At 37.0% G+C, this 21,889-nt stretch overlaps 1 protein-coding gene across 1 annotated transcript; it reads right to left on the bottom strand.

The window, feature by feature from the left end:
* Positions 1–9,420: 9,420 nt before the first annotated feature.
* Positions 9,421–11,407, bottom strand: LOC145063303 (Ribosomal RNA processing Brix domain protein). The gene is made up of 8 exons (XM_079010894.1): positions 11,118–11,407; positions 10,866–11,007; positions 10,556–10,634; positions 10,327–10,451; positions 10,137–10,238; positions 9,972–10,040; positions 9,788–9,886; positions 9,421–9,697 (listed from the first exon to the last, which is right to left on the bottom strand). The coding sequence occupies exons 1-8, from the start codon at positions 11,309–11,311 to the stop codon at positions 9,566–9,568; spliced, it is 942 nt and encodes a 313-aa protein (XP_078867020.1). The 5' UTR covers positions 11,312–11,407; the 3' UTR covers positions 9,421–9,565.
* Between the last annotated feature and the right edge of the window lie 10,482 nt (positions 11,408–21,889).

Consider the following 21,889-nt stretch of genomic DNA (forward strand, 5'->3'; position numbering starts at 1 on the left):
GGCATTACGAAGAACTCGTAGTGGCCCTCATGTGTCCGAAACACGGTTTTCGGAATATCCTCCGTCTTCATGCGAATCTGATGGTACCCCGACTTAAGGTCCAATTTGGAGAAAACCGCCGCCCTGTGAAGCTCGTCCAACAACTCATCTATGACCGGAATCGGAAATTTGTCGAGTATTGTTGCTTTGTTGAGGGCCCGGTAGTCAACACAAAACCGCCAGCTACCATCTTTTTTCTTGACCAACAACACCGGGCTCGAAAACGGGCTAGTACTTGGCTGAATCACTCCCGCCTCTAACATTTCCTTCACTAATCTCTCAATTTCGTCTTTTTGCACATGTAGGTAGCGATATGGTTTGATGTTGATGGGGCCCGTTCCCTCGCGTAAATTAATGGCGTGTGCGTGGCTTCTTGATGGTGGTAACCCCTCCGGAGTGTTAAAAACCTCTCTGAAACTGTCCAATATGATCTGAGTAGTTCCCGTGTTCTGACCTGAATCGCCTTCGTCTTTGATAGTACCTACGTGGATGACGAATCCCTCACCCTCCTTTTGCAACAATTTCCCCAACGCCTTACATGACACAAGGGATTTAGAGAGGCTCGGGTCCCCGCGTATGGTGATCAATCGACCGTCAACCCAAAAACTCATCCACAACTCCCTCCAATTCGATGTGACATTACCCAGCGTTTGCAACCAAGTGATGCCCAAAATCAGATCTGAACTTCCCAAATCCAAAGGAATAAAATCTTCCACCACACTACACCCCTACAATTCTAGGGTCACTGCCTTGCAAGTACCCCAGGTCTTATCTTTCTTCCCGTTGCCCAACACGACCCTCACCGATCCCGTATCAATAACCATTAACCCCAAAATCTCAATTACCCGGTTGGAGACGAATGAGTGGGTGGCTCCACAATCGATTAATACTACCACCGGGACCCCCTGAATGTTTTCCCGTACCTTCATCGTGTGCGGAGGGGTAAGACCTGAAACAGAATTTAAGGACACTTCAATCGCCTCCAAATGCGGGTGCTCTCCATCGTCTTCCTCCTCTACAGTATCTTCTTCATCAACCAACAACACTTGAAACGCCTTGCTAGGGCAGCGGTGACCCGGAGAATATTTGCCATCACAACGAAAACAAATACCCTTAGCCTTTTTCTCCGCTAACTCGGTCGGTGTCAGTCTTTTGAGAGTATCGCCCCCGTTGTTCGAGCTCGTCTTCTTTTCTGGTACAATACCAGTCGGGGTGTGGGTGGTAATTGTCTTGGCGGCACCACCGTTGTTCCACTTACTTGTACCATACCCACCCGCCTTAACCTCTCCCTGCCCCTTGTTCTCGTTAATTTTCAAGGCCATGCGGATGGCTTGTGACAACGATTCCGGTTCAGCAATCCGTACAACGGAACGAACACTTGGCTTAAGGCCTTTTATAAAAGTACTTTCCTGGACAGATTCCGAGACACCATTTACTTGGCCGGCGAAGCTTTCGAAACGATCCACATAATCTCTAACAGTGCCATCTTGTTGGAGAGCTAAGAATTGCTCCAACAGTCTACCCTCCCGAGATGATTGAAAACGATCTAACAACTTGGTTTTGAACCACTCCATGAGTTGAATGGTTTCCTGGAGTCTTGCCAACGATACCACGAGAGAGGTGGTCCCTCCAAACAAACCGCTACCACCTTAAGCCGTTCCTTCCGTTTGACCTCTTGGACCTCGAAATACCGTTCAATACGGTAAACCCAGCCTTGCACGTCTTCCCCACTGAAAATAGGGATCTTCAATTTTCGATACTCTTGCCCGGTACTCCTCCTTTTCTCTTTTTTTTTCTGAATTTCTTTGAGCCTTGTGAACCGTCTGAATCTTCGCTGTCGCTGGTGGTGTCGCTCTGTGACTCCGCTGAAGAACTGCCATCACCTTTTTTTTGTTTTTTGACCGATCTTTTCATTGCCAGGGCCAAATCGGAAATAGCCCTAGTCAGATCATCCATCTTCGTTGTTACCTCCTCTTTATGCGCCTCAGCCGCATCCAGGATCCGGTTGACAGTGGTTTCCAAAGAGCCCAACCTTTCGGCATTGGTCCCTTTCCTTTCTAGTTTGTCGGCCATCAGAATCGGTGCTCTGATACCAAGATGATAGGTCCTGAATTCGAGAACAGGAAAAACTCCAAGAAAACCCTAAGGTTTAATTCTTATTCATTGATGCTTTAAAACTAGAAACAATCATACTTATAATGTTTTGCAAATCCAGATCCTAAATAATAGAAAAGATAATAGGAAAGGTAATATCTTATCTCCCAAGTAACAAATAAATACCAAAAATACCAAACTCCGATACACCTGGCCCCACCTGCTTGAACTTCCAGGCGTATCAATAAGTAAATTAATGTGTGAGTATACGTGACAACCAATCACATGTAAGTTGATTGAATTGACAAATTTAATTAACTATTATTACAAGTCTTGCTTGATACGAACTGAACATTAGGAAACATGTTAGTTTAATCAGTTGATCACTGCTTGAGTTGACTTGTTTGCTAAAGGATTAGTAATAGTGAACATGAACCTAATCATTTTAGAAATCGGTGAACATGAATAAATAAATCTATGTGTGCAATTATCTATGATTTTAAGATGTAATCTGTCTAAACCAAAGTACCTAAAGAGATTTGACTTACTGTCAGTTTATCGAGATTTGCTATTTAGTTGTTCGTTTGAGATTTAATAAACTATTTCTTTACTGCTTTTGTGTGTTTTGTGTAACCTATAATAAAAAATTTTAAATTAATTCACTACCGTTCCCCATGAGTTCGACACCCTTGCTTATCAAAGCTATACTATACTCGATCGGGTTCACTGCCTGTAAGGTGTTGTTTAGATGTGATAAATTAGGAATTATAAATAAAAAACTAGTGCATTAAATATTCACAGAAGGTGGTACTTTGGGGAAACTCACTAAACTTTGGCTTACAATTTCAGTTTATTGTTTTAGGCACTTCAGATGATCGTGGCAAGGAGAAGGCGTGATTATGCACATTCTTCGGTTTTATGTTGTTTGGATTTTGGGATACTCTGATTTCTGAAATACACTTTTAAAACAATGGTTTTGTAAACATTTATGGTTTTGGGTTGTTTTTGAAAAGTTAAAAATTTATTAAAATTTCCGGGATGTTACACCACCAACCACCACTGGCACCGCCACCTACCACCACTACCACCGCCATCAACCACCACTGCTATCGCTGCCACCACCATCATCACTACCATCACCTGCCACCAACAGCCACCGCTGGCACTTACACCACTACCGCCTCCACCACTACCATCACATACCACTATTACCATTGTCTCCACCACTACCACCATCACCTCCACCAGCAAGACCACTATCGTCGCCGCCACCTCTACCATCACCCACCACCACTACCATCGCCAACACCACCTCCACCACCACTGCCGTCACCACCACTATTGATGCTGCCACCACCATTACCATCACCCACCACCATTACCATCGTCGCTATCATCACCACCATTGTTGCCACCACCACCACCATTATCGTCACCGTCATCACCATTACCATCACCCAACACCACTAACGCCGCCACCACCACCGCCGCTGCCACTACCGAGATTTTACTATTTTTATAAGTTATATAATGTATCTTTACTAATAAGCTAGAAAATAAAGTAAAAGTAAGCAAAACTGACAAAAAGGAAATTTTATCATTTTACATTGATTTCAATTCCATTTCCTACGAACCAAACATAATTTGAAATTAATTCTAATTCCATTTCTTGTCAACCAAACATGATAGAGAATTGGATTCAAATTCCTGACAGATTCTTTTTCCAATTCCAATTCAAATTCCTTCAGAAACATTCTACGAACCAAACAACACCTTATAGTGGAGTCGATTCTTTGTTCTTATCATTCGACATTTGTTGAGATCGATTTTCATGTTTTCTCAGGATGCCCTTATTCGATAGAGCTATATGCTAGGATTGTTATTTGGTGGGGGTGAGGTTCCTAATCATTTTACTCTTCTTTCTCTTATTACTTGGATAGACTCGATTCGGTTGACTTTTGATGCGGTGATCATGATTTTTTATGGAGCTTGTGGAATTTTTGAAATTAAGTGTTTTTTTGGGACATCCATTCCTAAAAAATCTAAGTTGTTTGATAATATTGTTAACATAACATTTTTTTTTCCAATTTCTAACAAGAATAAAAAAATAAACTAAAATTTGTTTGACTTTAAAATCCAACTTTAACTTACATTTTTTAATAATAGTTTATTTTCTAGCTTCGTTTTTACTTTATATTTTTTCCACCGCCGTTAAAAAAAATAATTATAATAAAATCCTTGGGAAAAGACAAAATTTACTACATTTTTATATGATAACCTATTATTATGATTTCGTGTTTGATATTTTTATATGATAACTTATTATATGATGTCGTGTTTGATATCTAATAATTTTATAATCATATAAAATAGTTTTCGTAATTTGTTTCGAAGTTTGTTTGATTGTGACCAAAACAGAAAAAGTTTGTTCAGATTATTAATTTGAATCCTATATATGGAAACTCGAATATTTCCGTGCAATAATTAAATACACCATTTTTTTAACAAATATAAAAGAAGTAAAACTTAAAATAAAAGCAAACCCAGGTCTTAAGTTATAACCATTAACTACAAAAAACGATTACAAGATAAATTTAAAAAAAAAACAATTATTCGATATATGTGGAAAACATAGGTCACATCGAAGTATCGAACAGGAAACAAACAAAAACAGAAAATAAGGCCCATGTGAATGTGATGAATCGTATGTTATGTTTTCGAAGGTATTTAGATATAAGTACAAGAGAGCCGCTTCAGGGGTCCAATAAGGGTGGGCTGGAGCTTGGGTCGGCTCGGCTGACATCATGCGAACAGGACAGGACAATGGCTCCACGCGAAAGCCGCTGCTGCCTATCTTATACTGTTTTCTTTAAATGTATTTTCTGCATTATTTTTTTTGTATTTTTGTTTTATAAAAAGTCTTTGTAGAATCCAACATATTATTTTTTATGCTTTTAAAAAAACGTTTATGTTTTTTATCCATAAATCACATTATATTTTTTTTAAATGCATGGTAAATTAACATTTCGTAAACGAATAATCCATAAAACCCGGTTGCATTTCCATGGTCTATGTGGAGTTAAAATATAAATGTGTGACATTATTGATAGTTTTATGTGTTATAGAAATTAAAATTTTTTAAAATTAACGGCTTAAAAGGTAGCAGTTTTTTGAAATAGTAATTGATGTTTTTAAAAATTAATAATGTCATTTAATATTTTTAATTCTATGTAGGTTATGCAACTGGTTTTCTTGGTTTATCCACTTATAAATCATTAATTTAATCACAATAAAAAAATTAGTAATTTTAATTGACACAAAAATAATATAATGAATTTTTTTAAATATCTATTCCTTTTTTTTATTAACCATGGAAAATAATATATGCCAGTACAGATCTTATAATATCTTATAATAATTTATCTTATAATAATTGTTAATATCACACAGACAAATCAGAAAGAAAAAAGAAATTCTATCGAATGAGAGGTTTTGTTTGAACTTTGAAATGTGAAACTGACGAGTTGCATAACTTGACTTTGGCCACTTACTTAAGACCATTTTGGCGCTCTAAAATATGAGGACCATTCTACCAATATTCCTATAGTAAATGACGCACAATCGGTTTTTAACATGTTGTCAAATCAATTCATATGACTTGATCTTTGTTAAAACTTAAAATCGCTGTTGAAGTTTCGTGCGTAGGTTGCGGATGTTCATGTTTCAGTTTACATATATTTTTTTTTTTTTTTTTCTGGTTTGAGTTTATATATAATTAAATTAGTTATATAATTACTAATTTAAATATGATAATTTTTTTCCTAAAATCTTTAATTTGTATTATAAATGTATTTTATTTTATTTAATAAAATGTTTGGTCTAATAATATAACAACTATTTCACTGTAAAGAACTCTCGGCTGACGAAATATGTCCGGTGTGTTGCAATGCATATTTGGACTCTTTTGAAGAGCATGCAGTTCACTGTAAAGAACTCTCAGGGTTCAAATACAGGCACAATATGGTTAGGAATGTTTTGTTTGATATATTTAAGCGTGTTGAGGTTTCCGTCAAGAAAGAGGCACCTGTAAATTTTTTGACCGACCCAGCAGAAGAAAGATCAACCTTAGACCGGATGACGTTCTGATTTTTGGATGTGTTAGAGGGAAACACACATATGTGGATCTTACAGGTGTATCCCCTCTCGTGGGTTTGAGGGTTGGAGGTTTCACGACGGGACATGCTGGCTGCTGCATTAAAAGCAGCTACAGACAAAGTGACCAAACTTGAGAAATCATGCATGAAAAATCAACACGCGTTCATATCATTTGCATTTGATATATTTGGTTTCTTTGCTCCAGATGTCGTGAAACTTCTTAATAGAATACAACGGATCATGCATAACAATGTTATATCCTCAAGATTCATAGATGTAGTCTTCAAAAGAATTAGTTTTATCATACAAAAAGCTTAGCGACACAACTTGTTGTCTGTTTTCTATCTCACTCGTTGTAGGATGATAAATAAGATATATTATTTTAATTCGAATTAATTATATAGGATTTTTTTGGTTATATTTGTTTTATAAATTTCTGAAAATGTATGAATAAAAGAAAATATTTTTGGCAATCTGATCACATGATCAGTTATAAGTGTGTTTTTTTTTTTTATCTAAATAACATATTTCTTCTAATGATATATAAACTTATTCGAATTAGGTCCCGTTTGATACATATCTTTTCAGGTCCAAACAGATCTTTCTGGCTGAATGGACCGGAAAGACTGTTTGATTTGCACAAAAAAAAAATGGGTCTTTCCCGGTAAGATTTGTATTTCCCAGAAAACCCTAAAATCATATCTTTCTAGCTGAATGGGCTGAAAAGACAATTATGCACCAAACCCTGTCTCTTTCTTTCTTTCTTGGATTATTAATTTTTTTAAATAACTTTTTTATTTTTTATTACTTTTTTTCATCATTCAGCATAGTCAACCAGATATACAATCAAACAACATGGTTTCTTTCCCAATCAGAAAACTTTTCCAGACAACACTTTCCCAGATAGAAACTATCAAACGAGACCTTAGTTATACATGAATAATTTGCTTGTTTAATAATATAATTTTTTAAGTTGTAACGAAAAGATGTAAGCCAAATTTCTTTTAAACATGTATTTTTGGGGAATCTAATCAGTTATAAATGTATAATTTTTTATTTTTAAAAGTGTTTGTTCTAATAATATAACAGCTACTTTGAATTAACTATAAACGAGTTATTTGTTGGTTATATTTGTTTAATAATTTAATTTCTAACTTCTAAGTTGTAACAAAAAATGGTAATTTTAATGGAATAAATAACTTGATTAGTTTCCATTATCCCACAATTTTAATGGAATAAATAACTTGATTAGTTTCCATTATCCCATATTGGTGGGAGAGAAATATTTAATAAGTTTATAATGTTTTTCTCCTAATAAGTCCACATAGGGTTTAGTGGATCAAGGACATGACGCAGGACCTTTTACATTTAGCATGTTTGGGATCCGTCGAGTTGGACCGAATACGTTTTGTTCTCTAGGAGCTGCATTCTTGCTCAAAAATTAACAGCTCTCTCTCTCTTGGCGATTTCTTCCGGTTTCTGAGTATTCACTTTGCGTTTATCATTTTCTTTTACTTTATTGTTTCATATTTAAATTCATCCAATAATAAGACAACCTGTTTCTACTCTTTCTAAATAAGACAATCTGTTTCTACTCCTTCTTATAATTAGATCTGATCGCGAATGATCAATCTGATTTCTGAACGAAACTTAGTAACAATAATAATAATAACTTAATTTATTATCTTGCGACATATCAACGTTTAATCATATATATTAATCGTTGGTTGTTGTGAAAACGTTTGGATATTTAATCATAAATATTATATGTCCATTCGTTTGTTTGTCTATTCTAAATAATTCATGATTAGTTCATCATACTAATTATTGGATTGTTTAAATATCAAGTATGAATTTCAACAAAAAGAAGTAAGACAAATTTCTATAAAGCTAATAAATAAAAAGGGTATTTTTTTCGATTTAAATCAATTAGAAAAAGATTATATAGTCGGAGTATTCTTTTTGATGCAAAAATAAAAAGATGTTAGGGTTGGAAATAGTTTAGATGTGCTCAAAAAGAGTAAATGTCGATATTATGAATTAGCAAAAACCGAACCGAAAACCATAAACCAAAAAAAACCGACATAACCGAAACCGAAAAACCGAAACCAAAGCAATAACCAACGGTTTATGTTTGAATATTACAAAAACCGAAAAATAACGGTTGGTTCGGTTTTGATGTAAAAACCACCCATAAAAACCGAACCGACCCACATATGTATTATTTATTATGTTTTAATAGTTTAGTTTTAGACTTTAGACTTTATCCCTTTTATTACTTTATGTTTATTTTTTATAAACTGTTAGTGGTGTTAAACTTTGATCTTTTAAACAGTTTTATGCTTTTAGAATACTAAAATCCGTACTATTTATTTTAGTATATTTAAAGTAGATACAATACTATTTATTGCAATGTACTTTCATTGGGTGTGAACCCAAAAACTAGAAGAAAAAAAATAGAAGCTCATAAACCCAAGGTTTAAAACCGAAAAAAACAAACCATGCAAAAACCAAACCTATATGGGTTTAAAAACCGAAAAACCGACTTTCTACGGTTTGGTTTGGTTTTAGCCAAAAACCGACCCAAACCGACCCATGCTCATCCCTAGTCGATATTATGATTATAATATGCTCCCAAAGATCTGCTAATCGATTCATAACTGAATGCAATGCGGAGTTTCATGATTTGAGCAAATGTACTTCATTTATAAATCTTCTCTTAATTCATTCTTTCAATTTTTTTGAAGTTAAAAAATCACCCATCAATTTATACAGAATGCATGAATTGGCAATGTACTTTCATTAACAGAGTTGTGTTCCTGTTTTTTTGTTTATATGTGCAAATAAAATACTACTTTATACTTTGGGTAATGTTATCTGTTTCTGTTTCTCTTTTAAGATTTTTTATCATAATTTAGCTGAAAAAAAAAATTAGTTTAATGGCTAATTTGATAAAATGATGAAAGTAAATAGTTATTTCATGAATTTTACTCCTAACCTAAATTTGCAATATTTGAGATACATATAGTCAATTAAAGTATTCAACTCAAACATGATTTTTGTTTAAACCCAAATATCCCCAACTTCTTTTCAAGAATTTTCATGCATTTAGTGTACAAAACAATTAATACATGCATCCAAAAAAAGCAGAATCCATAAGTTTTCTCTCATATCAAAATTCAACATTTTTGACTCTTTGACCATATGACAAATGTGATAAATCATAAAATCATTAAATCATTCAAAATTCTACATGAAAAATACATATTAAATATAATCATTCCTTCCACATGTCTGCAAACTCATCAGCCTCAAGTGGATTTGTCATCTCATGCATTTTTCTCCTTGTCTTTGCCTTAACCTTCATTGCATACTTCCCAGCCTTCTGTCTCTTCTCCAAAGATCGTATCTAATCATCAAGGGCAAATTTGTCAATTAGTATATACATTCAAAGACACTTTAAATCCACCAAAAATGATCAAATAATCTTTTTTCGCACCTGATTTGGTGAAACATAGAATGGATTCTCATATAGAGTTGGACCTCCAAAACTACCACCAAATATCTTTATTGGATTTAAACAAAACCTTGGTCCAACCTGTAACAATTTTTTTTTTTTTTTTTATAAATCTGTCAATTTTTATAATCTTATAAAATATTTAAACAAAAATATTACTACAAACCTCAATTAGTGTCATCTTTTCCAACCCTCCACGATCGATTTTATCTGCTCCAGTATGAGGACATGATATCTGTTTACATAAGATTAACAAAAAATAAAAATTGCAATTAAAAGTTTAAAACACTTGATATATATTTACATAAAATCCTTATTAATTATTACAAACCTGGTAATTTCGGAACCAAATGTGGTCATCAACAATTGAGAACACAAAGACATGGTCATGGTAGGGCTTTGACTTTCTGTGTTCTTTAGGAGTTCCAAATATCTGTTCAAGTATAAATATATAAATAAACACCAAAATAATAAAAGAAGAGTATCTGTTTAAAAAAAAAGAAAAGGAGTAAAATAGATACTTGTGTGATCATTTCTTTCAAAAGTTTCCAATGAGGGTCTTTATCAAAGTTTGATGAAAATGTGAGAAGAGGTCTGGAGCCTTTGAGATGGTTTCCAGTGAGTTTTAACTCTTCCATTGTGTGAACTATAATAAAACATTAAGAAAATTAACAAATATTTTTTTTTTGTTATTACGTTATATAAAGCTTCAAAAGAATCAAATAAAATTGGCTGATGTTGATCAATCACCTGCATTCACTAAAAACTTTACAGATGGACCATTGGGGCATTTGGACATCCACAAGTAAAGATCTTTGTGTTTTCTGCACTGAAATTGAGAATGAAAATGTTAACGAAGATAAACCATTGAAATCTGGATCTTTCTCTGATACATGACATAGGTGTTGATGTTAATTGGTATGAGAAAATTAATGAGACATAAAAGTGACGATGTTGAAGAACTATTCAATGGTCATATTTTAATAATGGATTCGTTTTTGTGATCAGATGAACAGCTTTTAAGTTCATCGATTGTAAAAACATGGAAAAAAGAAGCAACCTCAAAGAAGAGACAAGAAGAACAGCTCTTAAGTTCAACAAGCTCGTTTAGGGTTGCTCCTTTGGTAGCCTTGGATTCAACTTTGTTATCTTTCTTGCAGTGAGGTAAAATTGATACCAAATTCAACATCAGATGCCGATACCTAATACGATTCAAAACCATCAATTCAAAGAAATTAGTGACAAAGTCTCTAAGAAACGGGGTTAACTACGATTAGTGGCATAAAGTGAACAAATAAAAAAGACATCTAACCTGTAATTGATGCGACGTGAGCAAGTTACAAGAACTTTCTCTCTGTTTCTAAACCCTGTAGTGGTTGTAGAGCCTTGTGTGTTTTCCGGCTTGTCTTTCCAACCAAGAAGAGTCCTTTTAGGTCTCTCCGGCGCCGTTTCATCCTTCTTCGCCGCCGGGACCTCAACTTCAGTGTGCTTTCGCTTCTTTCCCATTGTGTTTTGCAATAGGTGAACGACTGAACAGAGTTTTGAGGTTTGATGTCGAGTGTCGACGCTTCGTTGAAACCTAAACCCTAATCAGTCGGGCAGGGTTTTAGTCGGGTCATTGATTAATAGACAGACCATAATGATAATGGTTACATACTCAATGGGCCTTTTGGGCCTATATTTTTTTAGTGTTGTTCGAGAATTTGGTTTGTTTAATTTTTATACACAAATCATTATTCACAATTTAAAACTTTAGTCCTTATAATATGTAAAAGTTCATGGATTTTGTCAAAATGTTTCATTATGTGTAGAGGTGGTCCCTTGAGGTTTACTTCCATTGGATGTTAAGTTCAAAGGTAAATGATCAGTTTGTTGGTGTCTTCACCGGTTTCTTCATTTCCATTGCTCTTATCTTTAACAACCCTTAGGAGCATTTGGTAGGGTGTAATGAAAGTGGAAGAGAATGACCCATTAAGAGGGAATGAAAAAGTAACCATTTTGGTTGTGGTGACTTGGTAAGACATGTGGAAGATGTGTTGAGTAACTCATTAACCTATGTTCAAATCATGACACTACTTGTCACGTGTGGCCATGGAGGTTCGTCCGCGGTGACCCCAGAGCATGAGGCATAACCTCATATTTGCAGTTGGGGGATTAGTCGGTGCACGAAAGATGACCCGAATATTCTTATTAGGGAAGTTCCCTATCCCAAAAGAGTGTGTGTTTGGTTTATTTAAGGAAAGGAAATATTCGTTCAAAATGGAATTTCATTCCCTCCTAATAGCGTATCTTTCAAAATTTTCCCTCTATATACATGTCTCTAAAAGCCAATTGCCTATCTTCCATTGATTGAAGACCATACATCAAGTCCTTCCAAATCACAAAAAATCAACCACCATATATGAGGAATTGCAAATAGTTTTCTATAAGGATTTAATCGAATTTCATGGTACCGATAATAACATTTGCAGTTGGATTGTTGAAGGTGAAGTTATACATATCAAAAAACAAAAATTTCCCAATTTATATCTCTTTACCCTGTCATTCATGAGCTAAAATTTACAAATGTATGTTCTTCATAACACATGTGTTCCAGAATGGTTAAGCTTATTTCTATCAAGGACCAAAGATGGAGTTTTTGAGGAAACTTTGTGTGACAACGTGGGATAAGGATGCCCACGACATGGAAATTATTAAATGATCGTGTGTGTTGAGTTGAAAAACTCTTTGATCGATTAGATCTTCAACAGGTTAAACAACAAAAACAAACAAGCAAACATAGAGAAACACAAGATGGAATCAAATGATGCTTAATGATTTAATGTAGTCACACCTTAGCAGAGCTCGATGAATAACTTTCACTGTAAAGGCGAGCTAGGGTTTGTAGTACAATAATGAAAATAATAAAAGTGATATATACTAAGGATGCATGCATGCACCTTAAATACAAAACCCTAATAAATCAATCACGGTTGGATAGGCCCAAACCGGATTACAAAATTGGGCTAAGAACCGAGCCCAATGACGCAACACAATTAGACCCAACAATCTCCCCCTTTGCGTCAAAAAGGCGAGATACTACTTTGGTTGAGTGACCTCGACCTGTTTCATAACCTTGAACAGCCGAGGGATAATTGCAAGAAGTGTCTGCCTAAACTGAATGTACCAACAAAGCATATCGGTGAACAACTTATTGTCAACTTCACTGTTTTGATTACACCTGTGAATGATCTCCAGAATATGCTCCAAGCAAGCAGTAGAGAATAGGTGCTTGTCAATAAGAGCGAATAGGCATTTTTGACCTTCGCCCTTAATGAACATCACCGTATGAAACTTCGGATCGATCTTGCCCTTGATTATCGTATTCATATTGCCAGCTCTTCCAATTGGTTTCACCGTAGTTCGCTTGTGAATGGCAGATGCGATTTCTTGATCCATCTTAGCTACTTCGTGAATGTAACTAACAAGCATTCGCTTGATGTGATCAATGATTGGTTGATACTCCTGTGGATTGGATAACAAAATGTTGTTGAGGAGTATCCAGTCGTGTGGGTTCAAGTTTAGTAGATCAGCCAGGGAAATAGTATGGACCGAGCTATCCGAGCCTCGGGTTACTTTGAATTTGACATTAACAAATTTCCCAGCTGAAGAAAGCTTCAATACCTTGACCGTTGTAATCTTCTTCAGGCTCCATGTCAAGTATTGTGGCTGAGAGAACTCCAGATAAAATTCCAATAAATCCCGATCTACCTTCGGGTCTGGAGAGGGAACGACAGCAGTTGAGGAAAAGCAATGGAAGACGAATGCCTTTCGGTTGATTGGCATATCAAATTGAGCGTCCTTCGAGTTCTCAAGACCGAACGGCAAAACAGGTTCAAGCCAGTGAGTACTCGGTTCATCAATAACTTCCCTCTGGGGTGATTCAATAGTCCATTCCGGAAACGTTGACTTCTTTTTCTCTAAGAGTTCCTTTTCTCTCATTTCTTTCTCCAAACGATCCATCTTTTCCCGAAGCTCTTGATCAGAAGGCTTGAATTTTTGATCAGGTTTGGAAGGACTCCCCGTCATGAAGTCTTCAGCATCATCATCTTCATCTACATCATCTTCTCCAATATTTCTCTTGTTCTTGTCCCCTTTACTGGCCGAAGCTACATTATCCTTCGGTCGAACAATAGCTTTTGGTTCTGAAGGGGGTGGAGGTTGAGTTTTGACAGTCTCACCTTGTGACCTCTTTTCTCCCCCTTGTTTTGGAAGAACAGTGGTCTCCGAAACACCCTCAATTCTACTTAGAATATCCAAAGTTGGGCGTAGCTTCTCAACTAAGTGACGTCTAATAAAGATAGTTAAGATGGAGTCATGGGCGTCCAGGAGGTGCAGTAAGATGGAATGGACATCACCCATGGAAATTCGAATCACCTCTCGTTCAGAATTTAAATCGTCAAGCTCTTTAGTTGCAGTTCGGAGCTTCAAATTCTAAATTTTGAGCTGAGAGGTTCGCTTGTCCAGCTCATCCATGACTTTGTTTTTGACGGCAAGCTCCGCCTCAAGCTGAGTTAACCAATCATCAACTTTAGAATGAAGCTCTTCATTAGCACCTTCAATCGCTTTTCGAACCACTCCAAGTTGTGACAGCTCAGCCTCCAGTGAACGTGTCAGAGAATCGACAGAAGCATTCACTGTTTGTGCATTTTTCTGAGCGGCTGCTTGCAAGGAATCCAAAAAGATTTGAGCTTCTGAGATTAGTTTTCCGACTTTTACGGTCTCTTCCTTGCAGTCTTTTGTAGAGGCTTCCACAGCAAGCGAAGCTTTTTGGCATTGAGAGGTAGAGGCGTCAATAGCCTTTGCTGCATTGGAGATAGAGGTATCATGCTCTTTGACTACAAAAGAGAATAGAGCTTTGAGAGCAACTTCTGAGTAAGTACCAAAAAAGGATGAAGAAAGTAACTGATCAAGTTTATTAGTCACAGCCTTGAGATGTCGCTTGGTAAGAGGAGCATCTTCATCATCATCGCTTTGGACACGATAAGGACTGAAGTAAGTGGAATCAAAATCCAAGTCCGCACCTCCAAGAACAATGTTGGTTTCGGTTGAATGGGTAGGAGATGGAGGTTTGGTGGTTACAGGGATTTCAGGTGGTGAAGAACGAACCATCGTATCAGATATGTTGGTTTGAACTCCAGTGGTGGTTGTTGTGGTAGCTTCAGCAAAAATTGGTGTGGGAATGGGAATGGTAGAAGAAGGTTGTGATGTGATAACTGGGAAAGTGGGAGGTAAGGAAATAGGAATGGAAATAGGTGGATGAGAAGGTGCTTTGGAGCAAACATGTACCTTTGGTGTTGGCGATCGAGGTGGGGTATCTCCACAAGCCAAACCATCATCATCAGAGCTTTCGCTCTCAGATTCGCTATGAATGGGTTGTTTGTGTCCAGTAGGGAGATACTCGGAGTCTGAGTCGCTTGACGATGGAAGGATAAGCTTCCGAGCGGGCTTCTTGGTCTTCTTCTGCTTGGGCTGGGAAGGTGCTGCCTTCTCAAACTTTCGCTTCCTTGGAGTTTGACCCTTTGAAACGAGACCCCCTTTTTCGCCCTTTTTCGCATCTTGCTTCTTTCCACGCTCAGCAGGTTTGTCTGCTTCCTCAATAGATTTAAGCATTTCAGGAGAAATTTCCCTTGGACCAGAAGAAGGGAGCTTTTTATACTCTTGAATAATCTTGCTTGCAGTAAAAACACAAGCGTACATTGCCTCAGGAATTGAGCCAATGAAATGAAACTTTGATGGATGTGTGACAATGATATTAGTGGTGTGAAAAGTATCTATGGAGGAGAGAAGTGAGTCCGCCATGATAGGAACATGATAACGCTCCATGATCGATTGAGTTATGATGGTCCAGAAGCGGGCACAAGAAACCTGTGTGTGGCGAGAAGCAAATGTCAAACTCTGGACAAGTTGAAGCCAGAGAACCATACCATAGTCCAGGTTGATGCCAATGTATAAACCATAGAGCAAAGTCATGAAGGACTTGCTAGCACCATCAGATCCAACGCTTCGTTCAGAAAGCCCCTTGAAGAGAAGGGTGAAAAGGCCATTTCATTGAGGAGGGAGGCATGATTTCTTGAACTTGGTGACAATGGTTAGGGTTTCAATGTACGCCATGTTGTAGAACATAGAGAAAAGCTGACCGGTGGGGATGGAATCAGGGTTCACCATGGATTCGTCATAAGAAAGACCTAGCAATGAGCAGAAACAATTCTTGGAGATCGAAGCCCTTTGGTTGAGAATATAAAAGTAGATCTTCTCCGCACCCTTGACATACGTAGCGGTGGAATAAATTTGAGAAAGACATGTCATTGGAACAACTTCCACCGTTAAGAGATCCTTGACAAGTGGGGAATATTTTAGACATTCCACCACTTGATACATGTAAGTATCATAGAGGAACGGGGAAAGATCAATCAGCAGGTTCTGGTTAGACTTGATTGCTAGAAGAGTGGAGCATCCAATGGTTTCTTGAGCAGAGGAAGATTCTGCCATTGGAGTAGCTTTAAGAAAACAAAGATGAACAGTGAGAATGGAATCGACGGAAATCGCTTTGTTTCTTGTGAGAGAAGGAGTGTGGTAAAGATCAAGATGATGGTACCAAAAACTCTTATATACGATTTTGTGGAGAGAGAAGAAATCCAGAGTAATGATTCCTTTAATTTAGGAAACGACACCTAAAAAGGCGTGATTAGACAACTGACAACCCCAATAAAGTAGCTGATGGCGCTTCCTTATGTAATTGTTCAAATTCACGCGCCTTTATCCTCCTTTCAAATGTCAATCGATTAAGCTTCCTGCCGAGTCACCCTTTGAACCTTTAAAGGAACCTTTTTCGCCTTCAGAACCAACGGTGTTATATTTACTCATCCCTTCATTTGAAAATAACTGCATTGTATTGTTAAGAATCAAAGCCAAACTTTTGGAAAATCCAAGATTTTCGTGCAAGATAGTGTCAAAGATAAAGAAATAAATCAAGCTATTTGTGGGATTTTGTGATGTCATTTAAGACGTAAAGCGGTGGATCCCGGGCACAAATCTCTTCCTTCAAAGTAAAGAGAGACTTCAAAGTGCTTGTGTGTATTCCCGTTGAATTACGATCAAATACTTGTTGAGAAGTATTGAAAGGCATCTTTTATATAAGGCTATTAAGGGTGGCTTTCACTTCAATTCTAGATTCTGATACTTGACATAAGATCAAAATAGAACGAAGTACTTGTGAGATCGGTGTGGCCTGTTAAACAAGTAGGTTAGTAACATATTCAGTGAAATGTTGATAGATATTGATTGGAAATCTAAAAAAAATAAAATATGGATCCTTTGGGTAGAAAAATCTTGGTGATAGACATTTTCATAAGGATCTCTCAAAAATAAAAGGAGATTCCAGGATACATCCACAAAAGTGGTTTCGTTAATTCAAGGTGAAAGCTAGAACAATTATTTGGTCACCGTCAATGCATTATAGGAATTGAATTTTGGGTTTCACTTAGTACGTAGTGACACGAAACTAAGATCATGAACACAAAAGTTGTGTAACCATAAACCTCAGTGGTATAGCTGAGAGTCTCAAGGGTTATAATTATGAAATGAAGGATTACTGGAGAATAAGATTAAGGGGGTTAAAGAACGAATGTACCTCTACTATGACATAGGACCAAGTAGAAAAACTCTTAACTCATGTTAGAGTAGAGTTAGGTAACTCATGATAATAGTGAATTTGTAAGCCTAATAGGGAAGACATGATTGGTATTTATCAAGTCATTAAGGCGTCACTCAAATTCTTTAGAGGCTTGGGTCAACATACATCAGCATGCTTCTAGGGACACTTAACTAATACAAAGAAATATACCTGTCCGAGCTCCATCATTAAGAAAGTTCCTTATACATTGATAAGACAAAGACTAAATAATTTTAAAATAAAAAAAATATTATTGAATTTTAGTTTGCATTTTCTAAAAAGAAATAGAAACAGAAAAGAAAAGTATTTTTGGATTTTATAAGATTTTCTGAAAAAGAAAGAAAAACAGAAATAAAAAAAATTAAAAAAATATTTTTGAATTTTATGAAAATAAAAGGAAAAACATAAAAAAAATTATAAGAAAAGAGTGTATACATACAATACAACTGAAACTGTCACTTGAAAATAGAGAAGCGAACTGAGCCCGGTAGGACCGAACCCGAAATAGATCGAGCGTTCGGTGCATTTCGGTTCCCAGAAGAACCGAACCCGAAATAGACCGAGCGTTCGCTCTATTTCGCTTCCAACTTTTATTGATGTGAAAGTGACTTTGGTACATATTCAGCTTCCATCATTCCTAAGCCTTGTAGGATTTTATTAAAACTGGTTTCAGGCAAGGCTTTAGTAAAGATGTCTACCAATTAATCAGTGGTCCTAACAAAATGAATTTCCACATTATCGTCTTCCACATGATCTTTGATGAAGTGATACCTCAGTGCTATGTGTTTCGTCTTTGAGTGTTGAACTGGGTTATGACAAATCCTAATTGCGCTCTCTGAGTCACAATAATAGTGAGATTTTCTTCATGTTTAGGCCATAGTCTTGAAGTTGACTTTGTATCCAAATGACCTGAGACGTGCACGATGTTGCAGCTATGTATTCTGCTTCGGCAGTGGAGAGTGAGACACAAGTTTGTTTCTTTGACTGCTAGCTTACCAGTTTTCCATCTAAAAATTGGCATCCTCCTGTGGTACTCTTTCAGTCTAGACCACATCCTCCAAGATCGGCATCTAAGAATGCTTAGATAAAGAATCCTGATTTGGCTGGGTACCATAGGTCGAGAGAAGAGGTTCGCTTTAGGTAACGGAAGATGTTCTTCACAGCTAACATGTGAGGTTCGCGTGGATTAGCTTGAAACCTAGCACAATAGCAAACATAAAACATTATGTCTGGTCTACTTGCTGTTAGGTACGTTAGGGATCCTATCATTTGACGATAGAGGGTCATGTCAACAGCCGGTTTGTCCAGTGAAGGTGTTAACTTTGTGCCAAACACCATAGGAACCTTTACTTTTGAATCTCCCAACATTCCAAACTTGGCAAGCAAGGTCTTTGTGTAAGCCTCTTGGTTAATGAAAATGCCTTCGGGTCCCTGTCTAATATTCAAACCAAGGAAAAAGTTAATCGGACCCATTGAGATCATTGCAAATTTAGTCTCCATCAACTTCCTAAATTCAGCTGTTAAGTTGGGATTCGTGGAGCCGAAGATGATGTCATCGACGTAAATTTGAACTATCATAAGGTGGTCACCCTCTTTCTTTCGAAAGAAGATGAGGTCAACCGAACCTTGCTTAAACTTGGACATTTTAATAAATTTAGTCAGAGTTTCATATCATGCCCTTGGTGCTTGCTTGAGACCATAGACCGCCTTATCCAGAATGTAGCAGTGACCTGGATACTTTTCGTTCATGAAACCCGGTGTTTGCTCTACATACACCGTCTCTTCTAGTTCTCCATTTAAGAAAGCACACTTCACATCCATTTGGTATACTTCAACGTTCTTGTGTGCAACATAAGCAAGAAAAATATGAACCGACTCCAATCTAGCTACGGGAGCGAAGGTCTCTTCATTATCAAAGCCTTCTTCTTGACAATAACCTTTCACGACCAATCTTGCCTTGTTGTGAATTACGTTTCCTTCCTTGTCCATTTTGTTCCTGAAAACCCACTTTAGTCCAACAACAGAAGCATCCTTTGGTTTTGGAATCAGTCTCCACACTTTGTTTCGGTCGAACTCATTGAGTTCGTCCTGCATCGCCTGTACCCAATCAGAATGATCGAGTGTAGTGTTGACCGTCTTCAGTTCAACTTTGGAAACGAATGAATTAAACATGCAAAATTCCACATTAGAGAATAGTGCAGTTTGTTTCGTTTTTAGTTGAGAGCGCGTGAGAACTTTTTCTGATGGTTTACCAATAATTTACGTTTGAGGATGATTCTTTGGTCCATTTGGTGAGGGCTGGGTAATTAGGATCATAAGAGGGATCCAGTTCAGCATCCACTTCTTCTTCGAGTTCTGATTGAATATCATCATCATTTGAATTTGCATTATCCCCATCAAACGATGATACTTCCTCCGGTTCATGCTTAGAATACTTTCCCTGGACTTGGCTTTCGGTTGGTGTTGATGATGATGGACTCTCCCCCTGGAATGATGAATCTTGGTTATTTGGAGGAGACGAACCCTCCCACTGAACATAAGAGTTGTCTCTGGGAGGTTCGATTGAGTTAGACTGTTCATCTGCTTGAGATTGTTCAACTGTCATTTTCTTTGCAGCGCCATTGATTATCTTCTTTAGGTGATCTACCTTGTTGTCTATATCTTTAGATTCAGAGTGAATAGCCGTTTCCTGTTCATCAAATAACAACATGCACTGCTCAAAGAGATTTGAAATGGGTATCGTAACCTGACCAGAAATGGGAAATATTTCCTCCACTAAGCCTTCGGTTGTCTTCAGTTTCTTGACATAGTTATCATCAAAGGTAACATAATAGGTCTCCTCTACTTTCTTTGAACGCTTGTTGAGAACTCTATATGCTTTGGAGGTTAAGGAATAACCCAAAAAGATTCCTTCGTCTGCTTTGACATCAAACTTGTTTCGATGCTCCTTTGAATTGAAGATGAAGCACCTTGAACCGAACACATGGAAAAACTTTACATTGGGCTTTCGGTTGTTCAAGATCTTATAGGGAGTGATTGAGAAACGTTTGTTGAGATAAGATCTGTTCTGCGTAAAGCATGCAGCAGCAGTGGCATCAGCCCAGAAGTATAGAGGTAAAGAGGTGAAGCTAAACATAGTTCGGGCCGTTTCACATAAAGATCGGTTTTGCCTTTTGACAATTTCATTCTGTTGTGGAGTATATGGAGTAGAGAAGTTGTGAGTGGTTCCCTTTTCTGCAAGAAAATCTTCAAAATCTTTGTTCTTGAACTCCAACCCATTGTTGCTTCTGATATTTCGAACTACCTTTCGCAGCTGAACTTCTACCTACTTGATAAAGAGTCTAAGTTTGGGAGTAGCCTCTGATTTTTGCCTCAAAAAGAACACCCAGGTAAATCGAGAAAAATCATCCACTATGACAAGTATGTACTTGTTACCGCCAATGCTTTCGATTGAGGAAGGACCACATAAATCAATGTGCAGTAATTCGAGTGGTTCATTGACTTTTGTGTTAATTCGAGAGGGATGACTCTGCCGAATTTGCTTTCCCATTTCACATGCGACATACATGTGTTCTTTATTGAACTTCAGAATAGGAAGACCTCGAACGTGATCCCCAAGCACCAGTTTGTTGATGTCTTTAAAATTAAGATGGGAGAGTCTTCGGTGCCATAGCCAACTTTCATCTTAATGAGCCTTTCAGAGCAAGCAAACTGCTGGTTTTCCTCGTATTGGATTGATATTCATAGGGTACATCTCTCGTTTTCATTTTGATTTCAGCAAGATGTTATTCGTCTTCTTTTGAATAATCTCTCAGCCATCGTCATCAAACGAAACCTTTAATCCAGTGCCGACCACCAGTTGAGAGACACTAATAAGGTTGTGTTGAAGACCTTCAACGTACGCCACTTTTCGAATTGAAAAATCACCATTGGTAATCATGCCGTAGCCTTTGATTGTGCTAAAAGAATTATTACCATACTTGACACATCCACCATCTTGAAGAGACCGAAATTCTCTCAGTTCTTCCTTTCTTCCTGTCATGGACGCGAGCAACCACTATCTATATACCATTCATCATCGAACTGCTCGTCACGCATAACCTGCAAAAATTAAGCAGATTTAGGAACTCAAAGTTTCTTGAGTCCTTGTGAGCCTTTTACATAACAGGGAATTGTAAGAGAAACATCAACCATAAAGGTTCTTTTTATTAAAGTTGTTTCATCTTTTCTTTTTATGGTGAAAACTTTGATTTTATTAGATTTGATTATGTTAGGTTCAGTTTTTGACCCGACGTTAGCAGTCTTTCGGTTCTTCACTTCGGGTTCAAAAGTTGTCTTCTTTTTATCTTCTGGAAAGAGGTTTCCTTTTC

This window comes from Lactuca serriola, chromosome 7 (assembly GCF_051521515.1).
Source record: "Lactuca serriola cultivar US96UC23 chromosome 7, Lser_US96UC23_V15, whole genome shotgun sequence".
Lineage (NCBI taxonomy): Eukaryota > Viridiplantae > Streptophyta > Magnoliopsida > Asterales > Asteraceae > Lactuca > Lactuca serriola.

Coding starts and splice junctions, on each gene's coding strand:
- LOC145063303 (XM_079010894.1), bottom strand. CDS start 11,311: ATGGGAAAGAAGCGAAAGCACACTGAAGTTGAGGTCCCGGCGGCGAAG. Junction 10,635..10,865: donor CTTCTTGTCTCTTCTTTGAG/GTTGCTTCTTTT, acceptor TCTCAATTTCAG/TGCAGAAAACACAAAGATCT. Junction 9,887..9,971: donor AAAAGATGACACTAATTGAG/GTTTGTAGTAAT, acceptor AAATTGTTACAG/GTTGGACCAAGGTTTTGTTT.